The sequence below is a fragment of the Phyllobates terribilis genome, unplaced genomic scaffold (genome assembly GCF_046119375.1).
Source record: "Phyllobates terribilis strain yellow unplaced genomic scaffold, ASM4611937v1 Scaffold_182__1_contigs__length_3807330, whole genome shotgun sequence".
Taxonomy (NCBI): Eukaryota; Metazoa; Chordata; class Amphibia; order Anura; family Dendrobatidae; genus Phyllobates; species Phyllobates terribilis.
Genome location: NW_027362942.1, coordinates 2,198,308 through 2,223,243, shown reverse-complemented (window position 1 = coordinate 2,223,243; position 24,936 = coordinate 2,198,308). Strand labels below are relative to the sequence as shown.

The following is a 24,936-nucleotide window of genomic DNA, read 5'->3' as shown; positions in this document are numbered from 1 at the left end:
TAGCCACATGGCGACACTCTGGAGGGACAGAGAGCTATTAGCCTCTAGGAGCTCAGATTTTCCAAGAATAGTTTGCGGACTCCATGAACAGAGCCCCTAAATGCTAGAAGAGCAGAATCCCCCCTCAAGTGACCTCATTTTGGAAATTATACCGCTGCCAAACATGTGGATGCCAAATGTGGTTTAGGCACACACTGCGGCTCAGAAGGGCGATGGAGCATTAGAATTTCAGAGCGCAGAATTTGCTGAATTTCTTTTGGGGGCGAGAAGCCATTTTACTTTTCCATAGCCTTTATACTACCAGTAACGTGGAAGCCCCCTATATTTTCCACTGACAGATGATCGACCTGAGTGGGGATTTTTTTTGTGGATTGAGTTGAATCTTTTATTGGGAACATTTTACATAACATTTGGGATCACATTTATCCTGCGCTCTACACTGAGCAGTTGCTTTGGGGTTTCCAGCTAAATCTGTATCTAGGGGTAATATTTCTCCTTGCGGAGAGTGACGTGTTAAGCAGGTCAGGTGAAGAGACTTTTAAAGCCACAATGCTCCTCTGGGAAATATGCAAACTGTCTCTTCAGAGAGGAAGACGACGCCTCTCATACAGTCAAACCAGAACTCACACTTTGCACTGACGAGGGGCAGTACCCCAAAACACAGTGTCTGAAAATTGAGCAATTCAGGAATTGTTTTTTTCTTTTTTCTTTTATGTCGTTCCGCGTGTGGTAAAATTGATAAGGCAGCTTTATTCTTCTAGTCAGAACGATTACAGCGATACCTCATGCATATCGTTTTTTTTTTTTTGCACACTAAAACCTTTTATAGAAAAAAATTATTATTTTTGCATTGCTGTATTCTGAAAGCTATAACTTTTTTATTTTTCCGCTGATGGGACTCCATGGTGACTTGTTTTTTTGCGGGACAAGATGACATTTTCAGCGGCACCAATTTTATTTATATTCCTATTTTGATCACGTTTTATTTCACTTTTTTCCATAGGTATGATTATATAGCACAGTTTGCCTCGTTTTTTTTGGGGGGTTTACGGTGTTCACTGAAGGAGTTAACTAGTGTGACACTTTTATAGGTTGGGTCGTTCCAGACACGGCGATACCGAATATGTATACTTTATTTATTTACATTTTTTTACATAAAAATGTGTATTTATTAGTGTAATATTTTTTATTTTTATTTTGTAATATATATATTTTTTTTACATATTTTTACAATTTTTTTTACTTGGTCCCTCTATGAGTCTTTCGCTTTTTTTCCCCTTTGATCACAGGTATAATGCACTGCAATGCACTAGATTGCAGTGCATTATACCTATAGTGAAAGCTCCTGAGACCATGCTGTGAGCATGGTCTCAGCAGCTTCCCGTAGCTTGGTGACCCGGGATTCGTCAGGACGACCCCAGGTCAACATGGCAATGATCGGAACACCGCAATTACATCCCGGGGGCGCCGATCTTAAGGCAAGAGGGAGCTTCCAGCCCTCTGCCTGCCGCCTGCGATCACGCTCGATTGCAGCACTGACCGGGCAGGAGGTGCTGATATTACAGCATCTCCTGCAATATTCCCGCACCCAGATCACAGCGATCTGGGTGCGGAGACCGCTGGCATGGGTCCCTGCACCTCTTCCCCTGTCGCTCAGCTGTCACAGACAGGTGTCAGCACTTAACTGTCACTGCGTGTTTACATGCAGTGACAGTTCAAAGCCATGACGGACAATGCACGGAAATGAACAGGAACTTACACCAGCTCATGCCATGCAGTGTCCGCCATTGAACCTTATGGATTAATACAAAACATAGATCTATGGCATTGTTACAATCATAACAATGATACCTGTCTGGACAAGGAAGATCTGTTCTTACCTGGTAATGTTGTTTTCTGGTGATTCTCCGTAATAATGTCCTTATGATGATGCTTGTTTCCTTCTATATATTGCCACTCCTCCATGGAGAAATAGACTGCGACATCCTGACATCTAATAGGAACCTGATCAGCACAAAGATACACACTCAGTAAGGAGAAATGGTCAGCCAAGAAATATTTTAACCAGCTAGGCATTTGTAGTGTCATTAGCATATATCTGATTATAACAGCCAAATAATCTAGGGACCACAGTGGTTTTCTCCCTGAAAGGGGCTGTCCCATCTTCACAGCTCTCTGGCTTTCTACTTACTGGCGGGGTGGTGTCCCTCTGCTTGACTGACAGCTGTGAACAGCTGCACTGTTGCACCACCAGCCTACATGATACAGTCTGATGCCCCTATATAACACAGTTTTGCTTTGCAGCATCATAGGAGTGTAGTGGCACTGAAGCTGGCCGAGAGCTAGAGCTAACAAAGAGCTCCAGAGATTCTGGCCAACTTCAAAGCAGTGTTTAAGAACATTATAGGAAACAGGCTCCCTTTAATTCAATTATACTATCATACTGAAATGGTATCTTATCTGTATGCAGGATACTATAGAAGCAGGAAGAGCTGATCAGATTAATAGGCATTTTTGTGGGAAAAGTTTCAGTAAAACCTATGGTTTATTCACCAAAATCCCTGGTGACTTTATGTACATTAGTCCAGTGGGTGGTCCTATTTACCATATGACAGTGTCACCTGTATGACTGCAGGCAAAGATAACTTTGAGATGGACCACCTAGAGTTTTCAGTGCCTAAATTACAATTTATACTGAATCTTTTCTAACAAACCAACATAATATTCTCTCCAGCTTCTCCTGCTCTATACCATGCCATCCACAGATCGGACTGTATGCACAATATATAATAGAAGCCCTCTAAGCCCCAAAGTCCTCATTTTCACAAGAGGAGAAAATGGACCTTACAATTTGCTGCACAATTTCTCTCACATACAGTAATACCCAATATATTGTCAAAAACCATTGTTTCGGCACAAAGCAGGACTGGCGAAGAAGGAGCTATTAAATGGCTTCACTGAATTTTATAATATTGGACATTAAAATGAAAAAATTAGGTAACGATTCATGAAGGTGTTTTCACCAGTTTTGTGAGGTAGAAAAACTTCAAAGGTTGCAAAATATTTGCGCAACATGAAGCTGAGCAAAAATACCTTTGGCATTTTCACGCAAGTGTTGTCCAGCTCTGCCAAAGTGGGCAGAATTTGGGAGGGATGGGGGTGTGGCGGAGCCCGCCTAACAAATTCATCAAAATGTTGTGGGGTACCCAACGCCCCAGAAATGTTACTCCAGTTCATGACTAGAATAATATTTTTTGAGGAGGTGCAGCCAGTTGTAAGATACACCTAATTCATTAAATGAATCAGACGCCTCTTACTCCACCATGCCTCTTCATTGGGACTGGAATACACAATGCCAGACTTAATGAACCAGATCCTTCGTTTTTTCAGCTAAAATGATGTTTGAGTACCAATGTTTTCATGATCAAATAGGAAGTAATTGGAGAAAATGGTCCCCAATATTTGTTATGCAATGTCCCTCAAATGCTGCTATACCTTATATGTTGTCGCAAAATACTGTTTGACCTCATGGTAGGATTTTCTGACTATTGGAGAGCAGATTTTGGTGGAATAATGTACAGGTGCCATTTGCAAAGCACCATTGCTGGCAGAACAGCAGAAACCCCTGAAACTCACCCCAGTATCCCTCAGTGAATTTATCTACAAGTGTACTGACCATTTTGGCCACACCAATGTTTTCCAGAACTAAGCACTTACTAAGCACTTGCTTATTACAAAACACCAGTGATTGTCTTTCCGCCGTCTCTAACATCATGTCCTCCCTCTATTGAAACTGAACCCGTCAAAAACTGAACTTATTGTGTTTACTCTTGCCACTAGTCTAACTATGCCCAATATTGCCATCTCTGTGTGTGGCTTCATCATTACTTCCCAGCGACATGCCCACTGTCTTGGGGTCATACTTGAGTCAGATCTTTCCTTCTCTCCCCAGATCCAATCACTCGCCCGCTCGGGTCATCTACACCTCAAAAACATTTCTAGAATTAGACCTTTTCTTACATTTGACTCTGCAAAAACTCTTACTGTCGGTCTGATTCATTCTCGTCTGGACTACTCAACTCTTTACTAATCGGTCTCTCTCTTACCCTTCTCCAATCTGTCATAAATGTAGCAGCCAGGATCATATTCCTTTCCAACAGCTACACCGATGTCTCCACCCTGTGCCAGTCGTTGCACTAGTTACCCATCCGCTTGAGAGTTCAACATAAACTCATCACCCTCACCCATAAAGTGTTCCATGCTTCAGCACTGCCCTACATCTCTCTCATCTCAGTCTACCACCCTAGCCATGCCATCCATTCTGCTAATGACCTAAGATAAACATCCCCAACAATCCGGACCTCCCACTCCCGTCTCCAAAACTTCTCACGTGCTGCGCCAATTATTTGGAATGCACTACCCAGGATTCTTCGATTAATCCCCAATACCCACTGTGAAGGAATGGCAGCACGGAGACCCCGCAGAATCTCGCTGTTGCCACCACTTGTGATGGATCCACACCCCGCCACCCGCCTGACGTCACAATTACGTCAGGCAAAGCACATGGTACGGATCTGCCCTTGGCACCAACGTGACGTTTCACACCCCCCTGAGGGACGCATAAGGTCAGATTGGTACAGTTATGTCCACATGGGTACAGGGAGGCACCAGGGAGTGAGAAGAGGAGGCCCACTCAGTCACTGACATGGCACCACGCTCGCTCACAACCCTGACAGGCTGAGAGGCTCGTTTCACTAGCTCCAGTGAAGCAGAGCCTAATAATAATAATAATAATCTTTATTTTTATGTAGCGCTAACATATTCCGCAGCGCTTTACATACATTATCGTCGCTGCTCCCATCGGGGCTCACAATCTAGATGACCAGCCTGGGAGAGATGCCACCAGTTTCTATTAGATATAATGGACTTATATTGGGCTAGAAACCCACCCGGTAGCGTGTTTGTTGGACCGAACAATGGACGTGAGGTTCGTGGATCGAGATAAAAGAACAGCCCAAGGTTAAATTATATATTTAATCGCCGTAAGGGCGCACTAGACAAATACTATATACATAAGGGTTACACATACACAATGGTGAGTGCTGCAAGCACAATAGCATGGGTACAAAAGATATAAAGCAGTTATTACGAGCCAATTATCGTTTAGATGTAAAGGCCTGGCTTGTGGGGGAGGACTGCCACATGAGAGGCTTGTGGGCCCTGTCTTGTTGAGCGGACTCCTTCCACACGAAGTGACATCACGGAACCCCCAGGAAAAAAGACAATGAACCTGGGGCAGCAGGATCTTTTAACCTCTCTGGGTTACTCCCCTTACGGCCCCCGGGCTGGACCTAGATCTCCACCCCGGCCTCTCTTAGCTAACAAACTCCCAAAACTAAAACTGGACGGTCCTAGGGAGCCGGTTCTGGTGTCATCGGATCCAGGCAGGTCCCTGCTACGCGTGGATACCAAATACCGGGGCTCTAGGGGCCCCCGCAAGGCAATGCTGGGTATCTCCCTTTCCTTATGCGCTGGAATATGTTTAAAGCTAGGGTTACATTCCCTATCCCCTCTGGTTCCCGAAATTTGGTTGGTTTATTGCTGAGACGAATCGTATCCCCATAACTCGGTGTTGAACTATAGTATTTTATACAAAGATCACATGGCTTGGGGGATGGGCCTGCCTGCAGCAGCTTCACAGCTGTTGCTGGTGGGGGCTCTTGTCACTCACTGTGTCTCTCAGCCTCCTCCCCTCTGCTTAAGCTGCAGTGGTGTCGGATTTGCATATGTAGAGCTCTGTAAAACCCGCTTGGCCGAGCACAGTGATCGACAGAGGATCACCTTGAATATTCTTCACACCTCCCCCTTTAGAAGGCGCTAGGGGGCAGCAGCACTCGGTGTTCCCTTGCACGCACATCTGCAATTTCCTCTTGTTGGGATAAGCCATCCGCATTACCATGTTCGCGGCCCTTTTTTTGGCGAATGGTGAAGTGGTACTGCTGGAGCGCGAGGTTCCAGCGTAGCAGCCTCCCACTCGTCCCAGATACGGTGTGTAACCAGCTGAGAGGGTTGTGGTCTGTTTCCATGGTGAATTGGCATCCATACAAGTATGGCTGCAGATGCTGTCGGGCCCACAAAATTGCCAGACATTCCTTCTCCATCGTGGAATAGGCCACCTCCCTCAGCAGGAGCTTCTGGCTCAGGTACAAAACGGTGTGTTCCAAACCCGTAGTGTCAACCTGGCTGAGCACAGCTCTGCGCTACAAACAGCCGCGTGAGTACTGGGGACGCAGAAAAGGCGGTCTTCAGCACCTGGAAGGCAGTCTCGCAGTCGTTTCTCCAATCGACTGCGGAGGGCAGCTTCTTCTTGGTGAGCTCCGTCAGGGGCTTCGCCAGGCTACTAAAGTGAGGTACGAATCTCCTATAGTACCCGGTGGTGCCCAGGAAGGACATCGCCTGTTTCTTGGTCAATGGCATCCACCTTTCCGGGATCTGGCTTCAGAGCTCCCCCACCTACCCGGTGTCTCAGGTAGTGGACCTTACTCATACCCAGCTGGCACTTTTCCAGCTTAATGGTCAAGCCTGCCCGTTGGATCCGCCTGAGCATCTGCGCCAGATGCTCTAGGTGATCCTCCCAGGTGGGACTGAAGATGGCAATGTCATCCAGGTACGCGGCCGCTTACCGTTTGAGTTCCTTGAGCAGCGTGTTGACGATCCGCTGAAAAGTGGCAGGGGAATTCTTCATGCCGAATGCCATCACCGTGGACTCGCACAGCCCGAATGGGGTGATAAAGGCAGAGCATTCCCGGGGTCAGGAGAATCTGCCAATATCTCTGGCTCAGATCCATGATGGTCAGGTATTTGGCCCCGGCCAAATGATCAAGCTGGTCATCGATGCTCGGCATTGGGCACGCATCGGTGACCGTGACAGCATTGAGTCCCCTGTAGTCCACACAGAACCGGGTTGTCCGGTCCTTCTTTGGGACGAGGCCCAAGCACTGCCGGAGGGTTGGATAACCCCCAGCTTCAGCATCTCGTCAATCTCCTGGCGCATGTGCTGCTATAATTCCAGGGAGTATATCATATGCTGAATGCCGCATTGGGGGTTGATCCCTGGTGTCCACGTGATGGACGGCAGACTCTGTCCTTCTGGGCTTGATGCTGAACAAATCCTGGAAAGGGTGCAGGGTTGCCCACAGCTGGGACCATTGGTCCGACAACAGCTGGTGGCAAACCTCCACGTCCTTGATGGTCCCAACCGCCCTGAACGGGTAGGGTACCACTAACTGTCGGTCCCTGGGCCACCCCTCTGGTGAATCTTGCTGGACAGTTACCCGATACAGCAGTCCTTGGTCCCAGAGCACCCGCTCGAGGTATGAGTCTGAGGAAGGCTGTGATGCCTGCTCCGTAAGAGCTTTCAGGTTGTCGTCAGTCTCTTACGCCGCATGAAACCCCTGACTGGACGTGGCCAGAATAGAGAAAACCGACACGTCTTCTGTCAGGTCCCCGTGACCTGTCTCCTGGCCTCCGTCTGACCCGGCAGCCACTTGGCCGGAAGGGGATAAGCTGTCGGACTCCCGATGGGCTCCTGGGGCCCGAGTGCCACCACCGCGAGTGACAGCAGCCACGGGCTCTGTGACCCCGGGTAGCGCCCACCTCTCCCCCGCTTCTGACCAAGCCTCTGGTCTAAATGGACTTCTCTGGCCCTCTGACATCTCTGTTGTGGGGGAATCCCACCATGCGGCCTTATCTGGGAGCCCTACCTCCCCTGGGACTGCCGCACCCCCTATGGCATGCTCCTCCTCCACAGCTGTTTGCCCCCTGTCTGTTACCTCTGTGACTACACAGGACAAACTGTTCCAGCCTGCAGGCTGGCCACACTCTAGGGCCTTATCACAGCCGACTTGATCAATCCCCCCCCACCCCTCGAGGGGAGAGGGACACAGTACATCACCCACCTCCACCAGTAGGCATGTTCATAACATTAGCAGCAATAGGGGTGGACATGACATTGTCTGGAGTTATGCCTTGGGGGTTCAGTGGCCACATAGTGGGACACTAGCCGCCCCAAGTCTCTCCCAAGTAAAACACTCGCCGGAATGTTCGGAGTTACCCCCACTTCCCGCACTCCCCTTCTGGTGCCCCAGTCCAAATACACCTTGGCGACGGGCAGCGCTAGCTCGATGCCTCCAATCCCGGAGATGGCGAGAGTCTTCCCAGATATCAAATCCTGGGGTGACACCAGATCAGGCCGCACAAAGGTCATATCAGCGCCAGGGTCTCTCAGTCCCATGGCCCGGGCCTGGCCTATGGTGACAGTGTAAAGGTTGTCAAAGGACCTCCCACCACCCCCACTCATATACAAAACAGTGGACGATTTCTGGGATGGGGATGGGCCCTTCTGGCGCTGGGGACACATGGCTTTGGAGTGGCCAGGCTGTCTGCAAAGGTGACACAGTCAGGGTTCCCCTACCGGTGTGGAAGAGAAAGCATGGTTAGGTGGCCACTTGGGCTTGGGGCAGGGACAGCAGGCGCCGCGTTCGTCTTGCTCCCTCTCCAGCTGTCAAGTTTCTTGGCTACTGGAGCCCTGTTGTTGGAGTACTTGTCGGCAAGGGTCGCTGTTGCAGAGGCCTCCTTTGGCTTCCGGTCATGGAGATACTGTTGGAGGTCCTCCGGGCAGTTCTACAGAAACTGCTCAGTCGCGATGAGCTCCTTCAGCTGCTGGACGGTGGTGAGCTCCAGTCTTCTGATCCATTGATCCAACGGCTCTCAGGAGGGCCCGAATGTGGTCGATCCAGCTCTCTGCCGGACCCCGCTGCAGACTCCGAAGCTTCTTCCGGTACGTCTCAGGGGTCAAGTTGTACTGCCGGACCAGAGCCTGCTTGATGTCCTCATAGCTCAGGGTGGTCTCACTGGGCAGGTACCCAAAGATTTCCAGGGCCTTACCTCTAAGGCGAGGGGTCAAGAACCGGACCCACTGGTCCTCCGGCAGATGGTACTGATGGCAGTTTTTTTCAAATGCCAGCAAGAACGTGTCCAAGTTCCTTTTGTACAGCAGGTGGAAGTCCTCCACCCGTAGATTCGGGACTCGGATCTCAGGGGACTCGCGGCTGGCTGAGGCCTGCAGTTGGAGCTGAATCATTTTCTCCTGGTGCTCGCGCTCCCGCTGACATTCAGCTGCGGCGGCTGCCTCGCGACACTCCACTGCGAGTGTGAGGGCCTCATAGGTGGCCTTGTCCCCAGCCATAAGATGGTCTTAAGCCTCCAGCAGCAAAGCTACTACTGGCCGTCTTTAGTGTCTGTGAGTATGCGCTCCACACTCACATACCCTATTATCTCGATCCCACACCGCTTGCGACCAATGTGAAGAAATGACAGCAGGGAGACTCCGCACAATCTCGCTGTTGCTATCACTTGTGGTGGATCCACACTCCGCCACCCGCCTGAAGTCACAATTACATCAGACGAAGCACATGGTAAGGATATGCCCTTTGCACCAACCCCCTGAGGGACGAGTAAGGTCAGATTGGTACAGTTATGCACAGACACCCCCTGTCCACACGGATACAGGGAGGCACCAATGAGTGAGAAGAGGAGGCCCACTCAGTCACTCGCCCACAACCCTGAGAGGCTGAGAGGCTCCTTTCACTAGCTCCAGTGAAGCAGAGCCTAGTTGGCCTGGGAGAGCTGCCACCAGTTTCTACTAGATATAACAAACTTATATCGGGCTAGAAACTCGCCCAGCAGTGTGTTTGTTGGACCGAACAATGGACGTGAGGTTCGTGGATCGAGATAAAAGAACAGCCCAAGGTTAAATTAGACAAACACTATATACATAAGGGTTATACATACACAATGGTCAGAGTTGCAAGCAAAATAGCATGGGTACAAAAGATATAAAGCAGTTATTACGATTCAATTACTGGTTAGATGTAAAGGCCTGGCTTGTGGGGGAGGGCTGCCACATGGGAGGCTTGTGGGTCCTCTCTTGTTGAACGGACTCCTTCCACACGACGTGACGTCACGGCCCCTCCAGGAAAAAAAGACAATGGACCTGGGTTGGCAGGATCTTTTAAGCTCTCTGGGTTACTCCCCTTACGGCCCCCGGGCTGGACCTAGATCTCCACCCCTGGTCTCTCTTAGCTAACAAACTCCCAAAACTAAAATGGGCCATACGTCCTTACTGGACAGTTTTAGGGAGCCGGTTCTGGTGTCATCGGATCCAGCTGGGCCCCTGCTATGCGTGGATACCAAACACCGGAGCCATAGGGGCACCCGCAAGGCTGTGCCGGGTATCTCCCTTTCCTTATGCGCTGGACTATGTTTAAAGCTAGGGTTACATTCCCAATCCCCTCCGGATACCGAAAATCTGGTTGGTTTATCGCGGAGACGAATCGTATACCCAAAGCTCGGTGTTGAATTATCGTATTTTACACAAAGAGGACATAGCTTGGGGGATCGGCCGGCCTGCAGCAGCTTCACAGTTGCTGCTGGTGGGGGCTTTTGTCACTCACTGTGTCTCTCAGCCTCCTGCCCTCTGCTTGAGCTGCAGTGGTGTCGGATTTGCATATGTAGAGCTCTGTAAAACCCGACTGGCCGTTCACAGTGATCAACAGAGGATTACCTTGAATATTCTTCACATCCACAGTTTTAAGCATGCCCTAAAAATGCATTTCTTTAGACTGGCCTATCACCTATCTAACTATCCCTTTTTTTTTTCCCACTTCCCCATATAAAACTTCCTTCCAAATCAGGTCCCTCGTATCATCTGTTCACACATCCCCATCTACTTAGTAGACTACTGTGTCTGTTCTTGCTCACATACTGGTTGGTAACTAGTTCACTTAGCATTAAGTGATTACCCTTTTTATTACATTGATGGTTGACTGTAAAATACAAGAAATTCTTACCGTCCACCTTGCGTGTCTTCCCTATTTCCTCATAGATTGTAAGCTTGTGAGCAGGGCCCTCACTCCTCCTGGTATGTGTTGATTAATGTGATTATTGCTATTCTGTAATGTCTTTTATTGTATGTACAAGTCCCCTCAAAAATGTAAAGTGCTGCGGAATATGTTGGTGTTATAGTAATAAAAATTATTATTATTAAAAATTATTATTAATCATGAAATAAAGCATTTGATTTTATGGATTGAAGCTGAACTGATTTCTTTCACAAAGTCCATAGACAATGAGCTGCTTAGTTGACGGACTTGTCCAGCAATGTTAAACTCTAAATTCTTCAGTTAGTAAACAACAGCATGCACTTTAACAAGAGACACATCCCTGAAATCAGTGTCTCAGCCTCTAACTCCTGCTGTCTTCCGATTATATAGCAAAAACCTGCTGACAGATTCCCAGAAAACCAATGCAATGTTATTCTGATCATTCAGTTTCTGCAGATTTTCCCATTCCTACACTATTGATGAAGTTCCAGTGGTAGAATTTCTATGTCATATAGATGCAATATAGTAGCAACATGTGTTATTCACTGTCATGAGTAGCACAAGGGTAAGTGTTATATTGCTATCAAAAGATGCGAACAACAAGTGCATAGACTCCACTATACTTTTACCAAAATCATAGCTTTAACACGGGATCAAGGCTATCAGGTTACAAGGACAGAACTGTCAGATTAGGCAGGGTGGGGAAAAGAACTGATGCTCCCAGTGGATACTTGATGCTTTAGCCTTGCAGAGATGTCGAACTCAAATACATACAGCGGCAAAATTAAAAGCGCGGGTCAACCCTGATATTTACTAAAAATGTCTACAATTGAGGAAGTTTTTCCTTATTATCAAATATAACGATGTACTTTTTCATATGGAAAAAAACTATAAGGGGTTGTCCCACGAACAAAGTACATTTTAATTAATAGATCTTAGAATAAAACACTGGAATAATATATTATGTAAGAGCAGTGAAAAGCATACGACCCAATGGCCTAATTTAGATATGTAATAACAAAGGATAAAAAACCTTGAATAATACAGATAATAAAGTATGATACAAACAAAGGTACCCCCAAACACAGTATGATACCCCCACAATGAATTGCTCCACAGTACCCTTCACATGCCATGCAAGGTATGATTACCCTACTGTACGCTTACCTCAATTCCCCGACAAAGAATGGTGACCCCATCACAGTATGATTCTCTGATTGTAATCTCCACACAGTCCTCCATACAGTTTAATGGACACAAAAAGTCCTCTATACAGTGTAATGAGCCCCACATAGTCTTCCATACAGTACAACGGGGCCCTGCATTGCCTTCCATATAGTATAATGGCCCCACATAAAGCTGAATACAGTATAATGGCCTCAAAATGTGCTCCATACTGTATAATGGCCCCACAGTGTCCCATACAGTATAATGGCCCCACATAGTCCTCCATACAGTATAATGGCCCCACATAGTGCTCCATGCAGTATAATGGCCCCACATAGTGCTCCATACAGTATAATAGCCCCACATAGAGCTCCATACAGTATAATGGCCCCACATAGTGCTCCATACAGTATAATGGCCCCACATAGTGCTCCATACAGTATAATGGCCCCACACAGTCCTCCATACAGTATAATGGCCCCGCATAGTCCTCCATACAGTATAATGGCCCCACATAGTCCTCCATACAGTATAATGGCCCTGCATAGCGCTCCATACAGTATAATGGGCCCCGCATAGTGCTCCATACAGTATAATGGGCCCCACATAGTGCTCCATGCAGTATAATGGCCCCACACAGTCCTCCATACAGTATAATGGCCCCGCATAGTCCTCCATACAGTATAATGGCCCCACATAGTCCTCCATACAGTATAATGGCCCTGCATAGTGCTCCATACAGTATAATGGCCTTAAAACCATAATGAAAGGTAAAAAAGACGCGGTATAAGGAGTGATAAGAAAAGGGCGTATTATAAAAATATAAGGTAGCAAACCTTTAATATAATTTGGTATAAAAATTCCTATTGAATTGACCTATTTTCTCTTTGGACCGGCTCAAAAGGCAAAGCCTTGGGTTTTGTAGATCATCTCAATAAGAATCCCTGGGGAATTTCTTTTACAGCCTCTATGTCTGAAACCACTCTCCAGTTTTTGGACCTTGTGGTGCATTTGGATGACCTGGGGAGGTTGTCCACGTCAATGCATTTTAAACATGTTGCTGTCAACAGTTATTTGCGCTTTGATAGCGGGCACCTCCCGAGGTGGATTACCAATGTGCCTTATGGCCAATACTAGAGAATAAGAAAAAATTGCACTAAAGACTCAGATTTTTTTAAAGAGTCGAACATATTAAGGAAACGGTTCAGACAGAAGGGTTTCCACTAAGAAACTTTTGTATGACGCATTTCACAAAACCAAATCGCTCTCACAGGATTTTTGTATTAATAGAATTGAGTCAGAAGGGGTCAGTGATAACAGTATTTTGGATTTATCCAAGTGGAGTTTTATAACTACATTCAATCAATCCTGAGTAGTGATCCAAAACATGCTTAGTCGATTTTGGTTTATATTGAAGGGTGACCCTGTCCTTTCTGAACACCTTCAAAAGAAGCCTATAGTTATACACAGGAGAAAATCGGAATTTACGTAACTTGGTGGTACCAAGTAACACCACATTGAAATGCTGTTCAGATGTGGTGAGTGGTGATCCACATTTTGGTTGTTTTTCATGTAGAACCCCTAAATGCTTGTGTTGTGGCACTATAGTAAATGGAGCTAAATCTTTTACATCCCGTACAATGAATCAATCTTTTATGATCAACTGTCGAGTTGATTGTCAATCTACATATGTAGTATATATATTGCAGTTCAAGTGCGGCCTACAGTATGTGGGCCGAACGGTTCAAACCATGCATGCCCGTCCTAACAAACATCGCCATAATATACGGATTGGATACCAGTTACATAGTGTGTCCAAACATTTTAATGAAGTAGTGCAATAGAAAGGAGATGATGAAAAGCTGCACTCACCGTTTATCTAAAAATAAGAGTCCTTTATTTCATATTTGGATAAAATGAATGGAAAGCAGGGAGTGTGGGGAGGAGGTGGAGGACAGCTGTTTCACGCTCTGACTAGCGCTTCCGCGGGTCCATGTGATCAAGAAACAACATCCTGTCCTTTCTTAAACAGGTGGATACTTAAATATGCAATAACATTTACATATAATGTGCAAACAACAATAAAATAATTTATAAAAACATAGAGAAATCAGCGCTATCATTTAAACCTATAGGGCCGGTAGCATTTGTAACAGAAATCCATTTGGCTTCTTTTTGCAATAATAGCCTATTATGATGGCCTCCTCTGTCAGGGAGGTTCACTCGTTCTAATCCGGCGAACCTTAGTACCTGGGGATCAGCATTAAGAACATTGGTAACGTGATAGAAATCTTTGTGACCTTTTTTTCGTAGTAATAGACTGAAGATGCTCTCTGATGCGTATAAAGAGGGGGCGTATAGTTTTACCGATATAATAATAACCGCATGGACAAAAAAATTGCATACACAACGAACTTGGTCCTACAGGAAATGACGTCTCTGACTGTATGTGTAATGGAGCCTAAGCGTAAAGGATTCAATGTGAGGTGTTGACTACAAAAAGAACAAGACCCACATTGGAAATTACCCTTAGGTATGGATTGTGTAAGCCAGTTTTTAGAATCTATTTTTAATCGGTGTTTGCTAATCACATCTGCAATGTTGTGACATCTGTTATATGAGATAATGGGTTTATTCGAAGCAACATTACACAAATCCTTATCATTTTCGATCATGTGCCAATTATTATAAATTGCTTTTTTTAATAATCTCATCCATGTGGCTGTGTTTAAAATTGAAAATGAATTTTTTTGGGGAGTGTTGAGTTATGATAATTAATTTTCTGTTCATGTTGTAGGTCCTGTTGGGGAAAAAGTTTTACTTTTTCTAGAGCAGTATTAGGCTATGTGCCCACGATGCAGAAATGCTCCAGATTTTTTCCTGAGCGTTTCTGCATCTTCCTGGCAGAAAAAACGCATGCGGATTGTACACGCGGATTGTACACGCGGATTGTACATGCGGATTGTACATGCGGATGTGAAGCGTTCTTCACATGCATTTCCGCATGCGGGTTGACAAGCGCTTTCCAAGTGATTTTAGAATCACTTGGAAAGTGCTTGTCAACTTAGTCACATTATATAAATCCATGCAACCGACATGGATTTATATAGTGTGACCTTAAACATCTACAAAATTTATTCTAAAAAGGTGCCTCAAGCCAAGAGGGGTACACAGCTTGGAAAAATGTAGTATCCCAATATATATAAATTCTATTTGTAGGCAATAAATAAAATTGTGAACACTACTGTCTAATAGTATAAGCAAACAGTTATAGTTCATCAATGCAATGGGGCAAATTGACACAGCACAAGAACGGTACAGCGACGATTAATTAATTATCAAAAATTTCTAAGTAAAATTATCATTAATGAATAGATAAATTAACTGTGACTCTTGTTTGTAAGCAATTTTTTGCCACATCTCAAATCTTAAAGTGCTCCTAGAGCAATCAATGGTATTAACAACGCTAATTCACACACCAAAAATACTAATGCAAATACCCCAATACCAGTACCCACTCCTATGGATTCAATCATATTCTAAAGGTCCAGTACAGTTGTACTTAATTGCCAATATAATTTGGCATCAATATATTACCTGCTTGATGAATAGTACTGGCTAAGTGAAGGAGTAGACCAAAGCTGCGTCCCCTCACCCTGACACGCGTTTCGCCTAGCTTCTTCCTGGGGGCATGTCCGGGTGGCGAGCATCAATGATAAGTAAATACCAGTCGACCAACCAGAGGGCTTGGATGTATCCACATGTTAAATCATGATGGACTTACTGCTCTCCGCCATGTCATAGCACCATGATACAGGTGTCCAACTTAATCATAATTCCTCCCTGTGATGTTACATTACTACCATTTTTTAAGGCGTCCTGGTAACAAATGCGTATAACTTATATGGCGCGTGCAGTCATTATGATATCATTGAATGGCCTTGCATAGTGCTCCACACAGCATAAAGGGCCCCAAATAGTGCTGCATACAGTATAATGCAACCACATAGTGTTTCGTACACTATAATGGCCTCACATAGTGCTCCATACAGTATATTGGGCCTCACATAGTGCTCCATACAGAATAATGGCCCCACATAGTGCTCCATACAGTATAATGGCCCCACATAGAGCTCCATACAGTATAATGGCCCCACACAGCCTCCATACAGTATATTGGCCCCACATAGAGCTCCATCCAGTATAATGGCCCCACATAGAGCTCCATACAGTATATTGGGCCCACATAGAGCTCCATACAGTATAATGCTCCATACAGTATAATGGCCCCACATAATCCTCCATACAGTATAATGGCCCCACATAGTCCTCCATACAGTATAATGCTCCATACAATATAATGGCCCCACATAGTCCTCCATACAGTATAATGGACCCACATAGTCTTCCATACAGTATAATGGCCCCACATAGTCCTCCATACAGTATAATGGCCCCACATAGTCCTCCATACAGTATAATCGCCCTACATAGTCCTTCATACAGTATAATGGCCCCACATAGTCTTCCATACAGTATAATGGGCCCCACAAAGTCCTCCATACCGTATAATGGCCCCACATAGTCCTCCATACAGTATAATGGCCCCACATAGTCCTCCATACAGAATAATCGCCCTACATAGTCCTTCATACAGTATAATGGCCCCACATAGTCTTCCATACAGTATAATGGGCCCCACAAAGTCCTCCATACAGTATAATGGCCCCACATAGTCCTCCATACAGTATAATGGCCCCACATAGTCCTCCATACAGTATAATGGCCCCACATAGTCCCCCATACAGTATAATGGCCCCACAAAGTCCTCCATACAGTATAATGCTCCATACAGTATAATGGCCCCACAAAGTCCTCCATACAGTATAATGGCCCCACATAGTCCTCCATACAGTATAATCGCCCTACATAGTCCTTCATAGAGTATAATGGCCCCACATAGTCTTCCATACAGTATAATGGGCCCCACAAAGTCCTCCATACCGTATAATGGACCCACATAGTCCTCCATACCGTATAATGGACCCACATAGTGCTCCATACCGTATAATGGACCCACATAGTGCTCCATACAGTATAATGGCCCCACATAGTCCTCCATACAGTATAATGGCCCCACATAGTCCTCCATACAGTATAATGGCCCCACATAGTCCTCCATACAGTATAATGGCCCCACATAGTCCTCCATACAGTATAATGGCCCCACATAGTCCTCCATACAGTATAATGGCCCCACAAAGTCCTCCATACAGTATAATGCTCCATACAGTATAATGGCCCCACATAGTCCTCCATACAGTATAATGGCCCCACATAGTGCTCCATACCGTATAATGGACCCACATAGTGCTCCATACCGTATAATGGACCCACATAGTGCTCCATACAGTATAATGGCCCCACATAGTCCTCCATATAGAATAATGGCCCCACATAGTGCTCCATACAGTATAATGCTCCATACAGTATAATGGGCCCCACAAAGTCCTCCATACAGTATAATGGCCCCACATAGTCCTCCATACAGTATAATGGCCCCACATAGTCCTCCATACAGTATAATGGCCCCACATAGTCCTCCATACAGTATAATGGCCCCACAAAGTCCTCCATACAGTATAATGCTCCATACAGTATAATGGCCCCACATAGTCCTCCATACAGTATAATGGCCCCACATAGTCCTCCATACAGTATAATCGCCCTACATAGTCCTTCATACAGTATAATGGCCCCACATAGTCTTCCATACAGTATAATGGGCCCCACAAAGTCCTCCATACCGTATAATGGACCCACATAGTCCTCCATACCGTATAATGGACCCACATAGTCCTCCATACCGTATAATGGACCCACATAGTGCTCCATACCGTATAATGGACCCACATAGTGCTCCATACAGTATAATGGCCCCACATAGTCCTCCATACAGTATAATGGCCCCACATAGTCCTCCACACAGTATAATGGCCCCACATAGTCCTCCATACAGTATAATGGCCCCACATAGTGCTCCATACAGTATAATGGCCCCACATAGAGCTCCATACAGTATAAAGGCCCCACACAGCCTCCATACAGTATATTGGCCCCACATAGAGCTCCATCAAGTATAATGGCCCCACATAGAGCTCCATACAGTATATTGGGCCCACATAGAGCTCCATACAGTATAATGCTCCATACAGTATAATGGCCCCACATAATCCTCCATACAGTATAATGGCCCCACATAGTCCTTCATACAGTATAATGCTCCATACAATATAATGGCCCCACATAGTCCTCCATACAGTATAATGGACCCACATAGTCCTCCATACAGTATAATGGCCCCACATAGTCCTCCATACAGTATAATCGCCCTACATAGTCCTTCATACAGTATAATGGCCCCACATAGTCTTCCATACAGTATAATGGGCCCCACAAAGTCCTCCATACCGTATAATGGACCCACATAGTCCTCCATACCGTATAATGGACCCACATAGTGCTCCATACCATATAATGGACCCACATAGTGCTCCATACAGTATAATGGCCCCACATAGTCCTCCATACAGTATAATGGCCCCACATAGTCCTCCATACAGTATAATGGCCCCACATAGTCCTCCATACAGTATAATGGCCCCACATAGTCCTCCATACAGTATAATGGCCCCACAAAGTCCTCCATACAGTATAATGCTCCATACAGTATGATGGCCCCACATAGTCCTCCATACAGTATAATGGCCCCACATAGTGCTCCATACCGTATAATGGACCCACATAGTGCTCCATACCGTATAATGGACCCACATAGTGCTCCATACAGTATAATGGCCCCACATAGTCATCCATATAGAATAATGGCCCCACATAGTGCTCCATACAGTATAATGCTCCATACAGTATAATGGGCCCCACAAAGTCCTCCATACAGTATAATGGCCCCACATAGTCCTCCATACAGTATAATGGCCACACATAGTCCTCCATACAGTATAATGGCCCCACAAAGTCCTCCATACAGTATAATGCTCCATACAGTATAATGGCCCCACATAGTCCTCCATACAGTATAATGGCCCCACATAGTCCTCCATACAGTATAATCGCCCTACATAGTCCTTCATACAGTATAATGGCCCCACATAGTCTTCCATACAGTATAATGGGCCCCACAAAGTCCTCCATACCGTATAATGGACCCACATAGTCCTCCATACCGTATAATGGACCCACATAGTCCTCCATACCGTATAATGGACCCACATAGTGCTCCATACCGTATAATGGACCCACATAGTGCTCCATACAGTATAATGGCCCCACATAGTCCTCCATACAGTATAATGGCCCCACATAGTCCTCCATACAGTATAATGGCCCCACATAGTCCTCCACACAGTATAATGGCCCCACATAGTCCTCCATACAGTATAATGGCCCCACATAGTGCTCCATACAGTATAATGGCCCCACATAGAGCTCCATACAGTATAATGGCCCCACACAGCCTCCATACAGTATATTGGCCCCACATAGAGCTCCATCAAGTATAATGGCCCCACATAGAGCTCCATACAGTATATTGGGCCCACATAGAGCTCCATACAGTATAATGCTCCATACAGTATAATGGCCCCACATAATCCTCCATACAGTATAATGGCCCCACATAGTCCTTCATACAGTATAATGCTCCATACAATATAATGGCCCCACATAGTCCTCCATACAGTATAATGGACCCACATAGTCCTCCATACAGTATAATGGCCCCACATAGTCCTCCATACAGTATAATCGCCCTACATAGTCCTTCATACAGTATAATGGCCCCACATAGTCTTCCATACAGTATAATGGGCCCCACAAAGTCCTCCATACCGTATAATTGCCCCACATAGTCCTCCATACAGTATAATGGCCCCACATAGTCCTCCATACAGTATAATCGCCCTACATAGTCCTTCATACAGTATAATGGCCCCACATAGTCTTCCATACAGTATAATGGGCCCCACAAAGTCCTCCATACAGTATAATGGCCCCACATAGTCCTCCATACAGTATAATGGCCCCACATAGTCCTCCATACAGTATAATGGCCCCACATAGTCCCCCATACAGTATAATGGCCCCACAAAGTCCTCCATACAGTATAATGCTCCATACAGTATAATGGCCCCACAAAGTCCTCCATACAGTATAACGGCCCCACATAGTCCTCCATACAGTATAATCGCCCTACATAGTCCTTCATACAGTATAATGGCCCCACATAGTCTTCCATACAGTATAATGGGCCCCACAAAGTCCTCCATACAGTATAATGGCCCCACATAGTCCTCCATACAGTATAATGGCCCCACATAGTCCTCCATACAGTATAATGGCCCCACAAAGTCCTCCATACAGTATAATGCTCCATACAGTATAATGGCCCCACATAGTCCTCCATACAGTATAATGGCCCCACATAGTGCTCCATACCGTATAATGGACCCACATAGTGCTCCATACCGTATAATGGACCCACATAGTGCTCCATACAGTATAATGGCCCCACATAGTCCTCCATATAGAATAATGGCCCCACATAGTGCTCCATACAGTATAATGCTCCATACAGTATAATGGGCCATACAAAGTCCTCCATACAGTATAATGGCCCCACATAGTCCTCCATACAGTATAATGGCCCCACATAGTCCTCCATACAGTATAATGGCCCCACATAGTCCTCCATACAGTATAATGGCCCCACAAAGTCCTCCATACAGTATAATGCTCCATACAGTATAATGGCCCCACATAGTCCTCCATACAGTATAATGGCCCCACATAGTCCTCCATACAGTATAATCGCCCTACATAGTCCTTCATACAGTATAATGGCCCCACATAGTCTTCCATACAGTATAATGGGCCCCACAAAGTCCTCCATACCGTATAATGGACCCACATAGTCCTCCATACCGTATAATGGACCCACATAGTCCTCAATACCGTATAATGGACCCACATAGTGCTCCATACCGTATAATGGACCCACATAGTGCTCCATACAGTATAATGGCCCCACATAGTCCTCCATACAGTATAATGGCCCCACATAGTCCTCCATACAGTATAATGGCCCCACATAGTCCTCCATACAGTATAATGGCCCCACATAGTCCTCCATACAGTATAATGGCCCCACATAGTCCTCCATACAGTATAATGGCCCCACATAGTCCTCCATACAGTATAATGGCCCCACAAAGTCCTCCATACAGTATAATGCTCCATACAGTATAATGGCCCCACATAGTCCTCCATACAGTATAATGGCACCACATAGTGCTCCATATCGTATAATGGACCCACATAGTGCTCCATACCGTATAATCGACCCACATAGTCCTCCATATAGAATAATGGCCCCACATAGTGCTACATACAGTATAATGGCCCCACATAGTGCTCCATACAGTATAATGGCCCCACATAGAGCTCCATACAGTATAATGGCCCCACACAGCCTCCATACAGTATATTGGCCCCACATAGAGCTCCATCCAGTATAATGGCCCCACATAGAGCTCCATACAGTATATTGGGCCCACATAGAGCTCCATACAGTATAATGCTCCATACAGTATAATGGCCCCACATAATCCTCCATACAGTATAATGGCCCCACATAGTCCTCCATACAGTATAAGGCTCCATACAATATAATGGCCCCACATAGTCCTCCATACAGTATAATGGCCCCACATAGTCCTCCATACAGTATAATGGCCCCACATAGTCCTCCATACAGTATAATCGCCCTACATAGTCCTTCATACAGTATAATGGCCCCACATGGTCCTTCATACAGTATAATGGGCCCCACAAAGTCCTCCATACCGTATAATGGCCCCATATAGTCCTCCATACAGTAAAATCGCCCTACATAGTCCTCCATACAGTATAATCGCCCTACATAGTCCTTCATACAGTATAATGGGCCCCACAAAGTCCTCCATACAGTATAATGGCCCCACATAGTCCTCCATACAGTATAATGGCCCCACATAGTCCTCCATACAGTATAATGGCCCCACATAGTCCTCCACACAGTATAATGGCCCTACAAAGTCCTCCATACAGTATAATGCTCCATACAGTATAATGGCCCCACATAGTCCTCCATACAGTATAATGGCCCCACATAGTCCTCCATACAGTATAATGGCCCCACATAGTCCTCCATACAGTATAATGGCCCCACAAAGTCCTCCATACAGTATAATGGCCCCACATAGTCCTCCATACAGTATAATGGCCCCACATAGTCCTCCATACAGTATAATGGCCCCACATAGTCCTCCACACAGTATAATGGCCCTACAAAGTCCTCCATACAGTATAATGCTCCATACAGTATAATGGCCCCACATAGTCCTCCATACAGTATAATGGCCCCACATAGTCCTCCATACCGTATAATGGACCCACATAGTGCTCCATACCGTATAATGGACCCACATAGTGCTCCATACAGTATAATGGCCCCACATAGTCCTCCATACAGTATAATGGCCCCACATAGTCCTCCATACAGTATAATGGCCCCACATAGTCCTCCATACAGTATAATGGCCCCACATAGTCCTCCATACAGTATAATGGCCCCACATAGTCCTCCATACAGTATAATGGCCCCACAAAGTCCTCCATACAGTATAATGCTCCATACAGTATAATGGCCCCACATAGTCCTCCATACAGTATAATGGCCCCACATAGTGCTCCATACCGTATAATGGACCCACATAGTGCTCCATACCGTATAATGGACCCACATAGTGCTCCATACAGTATAATGGCCCCACATAGTCCTCCATATAGAATAATGGCCCCACATAGTGCTCCATACAGTATAATGCTCCATACAGTATAATGGGCCCCACAAAGTCCTCCATACAGTATAATGGCCCCACATAGTCCTCCATACAGTATAATGGCCCCACATAGTCCTCCATACAGTATAATGGCCCCACATAGTCCTCCATACAGTATAATGGCCCCACAAAGTCCTCCATACAGTATAATGCTCCATACAGTATAATGGCCCCACATAGTCCTCCATACAGTATAATGGCCCCACATAGTCCTCCATACAGTATAATCGCCCTACATAGTCCTTCATACAGTATAATGGCCCCACATAGTCTTCCATACAGTATAATGGGCCCCACAAAGTCCTCCATACCGTATAATGGACCCACATAGTCCTCCATACCGTATAATGGACCCACATAGTCCTCCATACCGTATAATGGACCCACATAGTGCTCCATACCGTATAATGGACCCACATAGTGCTCCATACAGTATAATGGCCCCACATAGTCCTCCATACAGTATAATGGCCCCACATAGTCCTCCACACAGTATAATGGCCCCACATAGTCCTCCATACAGTATAATGGCCCCACATAGTGCTCCATACAGTATAATGGCCCCACATAGAGCTCCATACAGTATAAAGGCCCCACACAGCCTCCATACAGTATATTGGCCCCACATAGAGCTCCATCAAGTATAATGGCCCCACATAGAGCTCCATACAGTATATTGGGCCCACATAGAGCTCCATACAGTATAATGCTCCATACAGTATAATGGCCCCACATAATCCTCCATACAGTATAATGGCCCCACATAGTCCTTCATACAGTATAATGCTCCATACAATATAATGGCCCCACATAGTCCTCCATACAGTATAATGGACCCACATAGTCCTCCATACAGTATAATGGCCCCACATAGTCCTCCATACAGTATAATCGCCCTACATAGTCCTTCATACAGTATAATGGCCCCACATAGTCTTCCATACAGTATAATGGGCCCCACAAAGTCCTCCATACCGTATAATGGACCCACATAGTCCTCCATACCGTATAATGGACCCACATAGTGCTCCATACCATATAATGGACCCACATAGTGCTCCATACAGTATAATGGCCCCACATAGTCCTCCATACAGTATAATGGCCCCACATAGTCCTCCATACAGTATAATGGCCCCACATAGTCCTCCATACAGTATAATGGCCCCACATAGTCCTCCATACAGTATAATGGCCCCACAAAGTCCTCCATACAGTATAATGCTCCATACAGTATGATGGCCCCACATAGTCCTCCATACAGTATAATGGCCCCACATAGTGCTCCATACCGTATAATGGACCCACATAGTGCTCCATACCGTATAATGGACCCACATAGTGCTCCATACAGTATAATGGCCCCACATAGTCATCCATATAGAATAATGGCCCCACATAGTGCTCCATACAGTATAATGCTCCATACAGTATAATGGGCCCCACAAAGTCCTCCATACAGTATAATGGCCCCACATAGTCCTCCATACAGTATAATGGCCACACATAGTCCTCCATACAGTATAATGGCCCCACAAAGTCCTCCATACAGTATAATGCTCCATACAGTATAATGGCCCCACATAGTCCTCCATACAGTATAATGGCCCCACATAGTCCTCCATACAGTATAATCGCCCTACATAGTCCTTCATACAGTATAATGGCCCCACATAGTCTTCCATACAGTATAATGGGCCCCACAAAGTCCTCCATACCGTATAATGGACCCACATAGTCCTCCATACCGTATAATGGACCCACATAGTCCTCCATACCGTATAATGGACCCACATAGTGCTCCATACCGTATAATGGACCCACATAGTGCTCCATACAGTATAATGGCCCCACATAGTCCTCCATAC

General features: G+C 45.7%; 1 protein-coding gene across 2 annotated transcripts in view; it reads right to left on the bottom strand.

Moving 5' to 3' along the window:
- The window catches only part of LOC141212708 (uncharacterized), a 136,780-nt gene that overhangs the window by 40,555 nt on the left and 71,289 nt on the right, over nucleotides 1-24,936 (bottom strand). For both annotated transcript variants that reach the window (XM_073664992.1, XM_073664993.1), the window contains exon 4: nucleotides 1,881-2,004. In XM_073664992.1, the coding sequence (XP_073521093.1) occupies nucleotides 1,881-2,004 (124 nt within the window). The remainder of the gene's footprint in view (nucleotides 1-1,880; nucleotides 2,005-24,936) is intronic.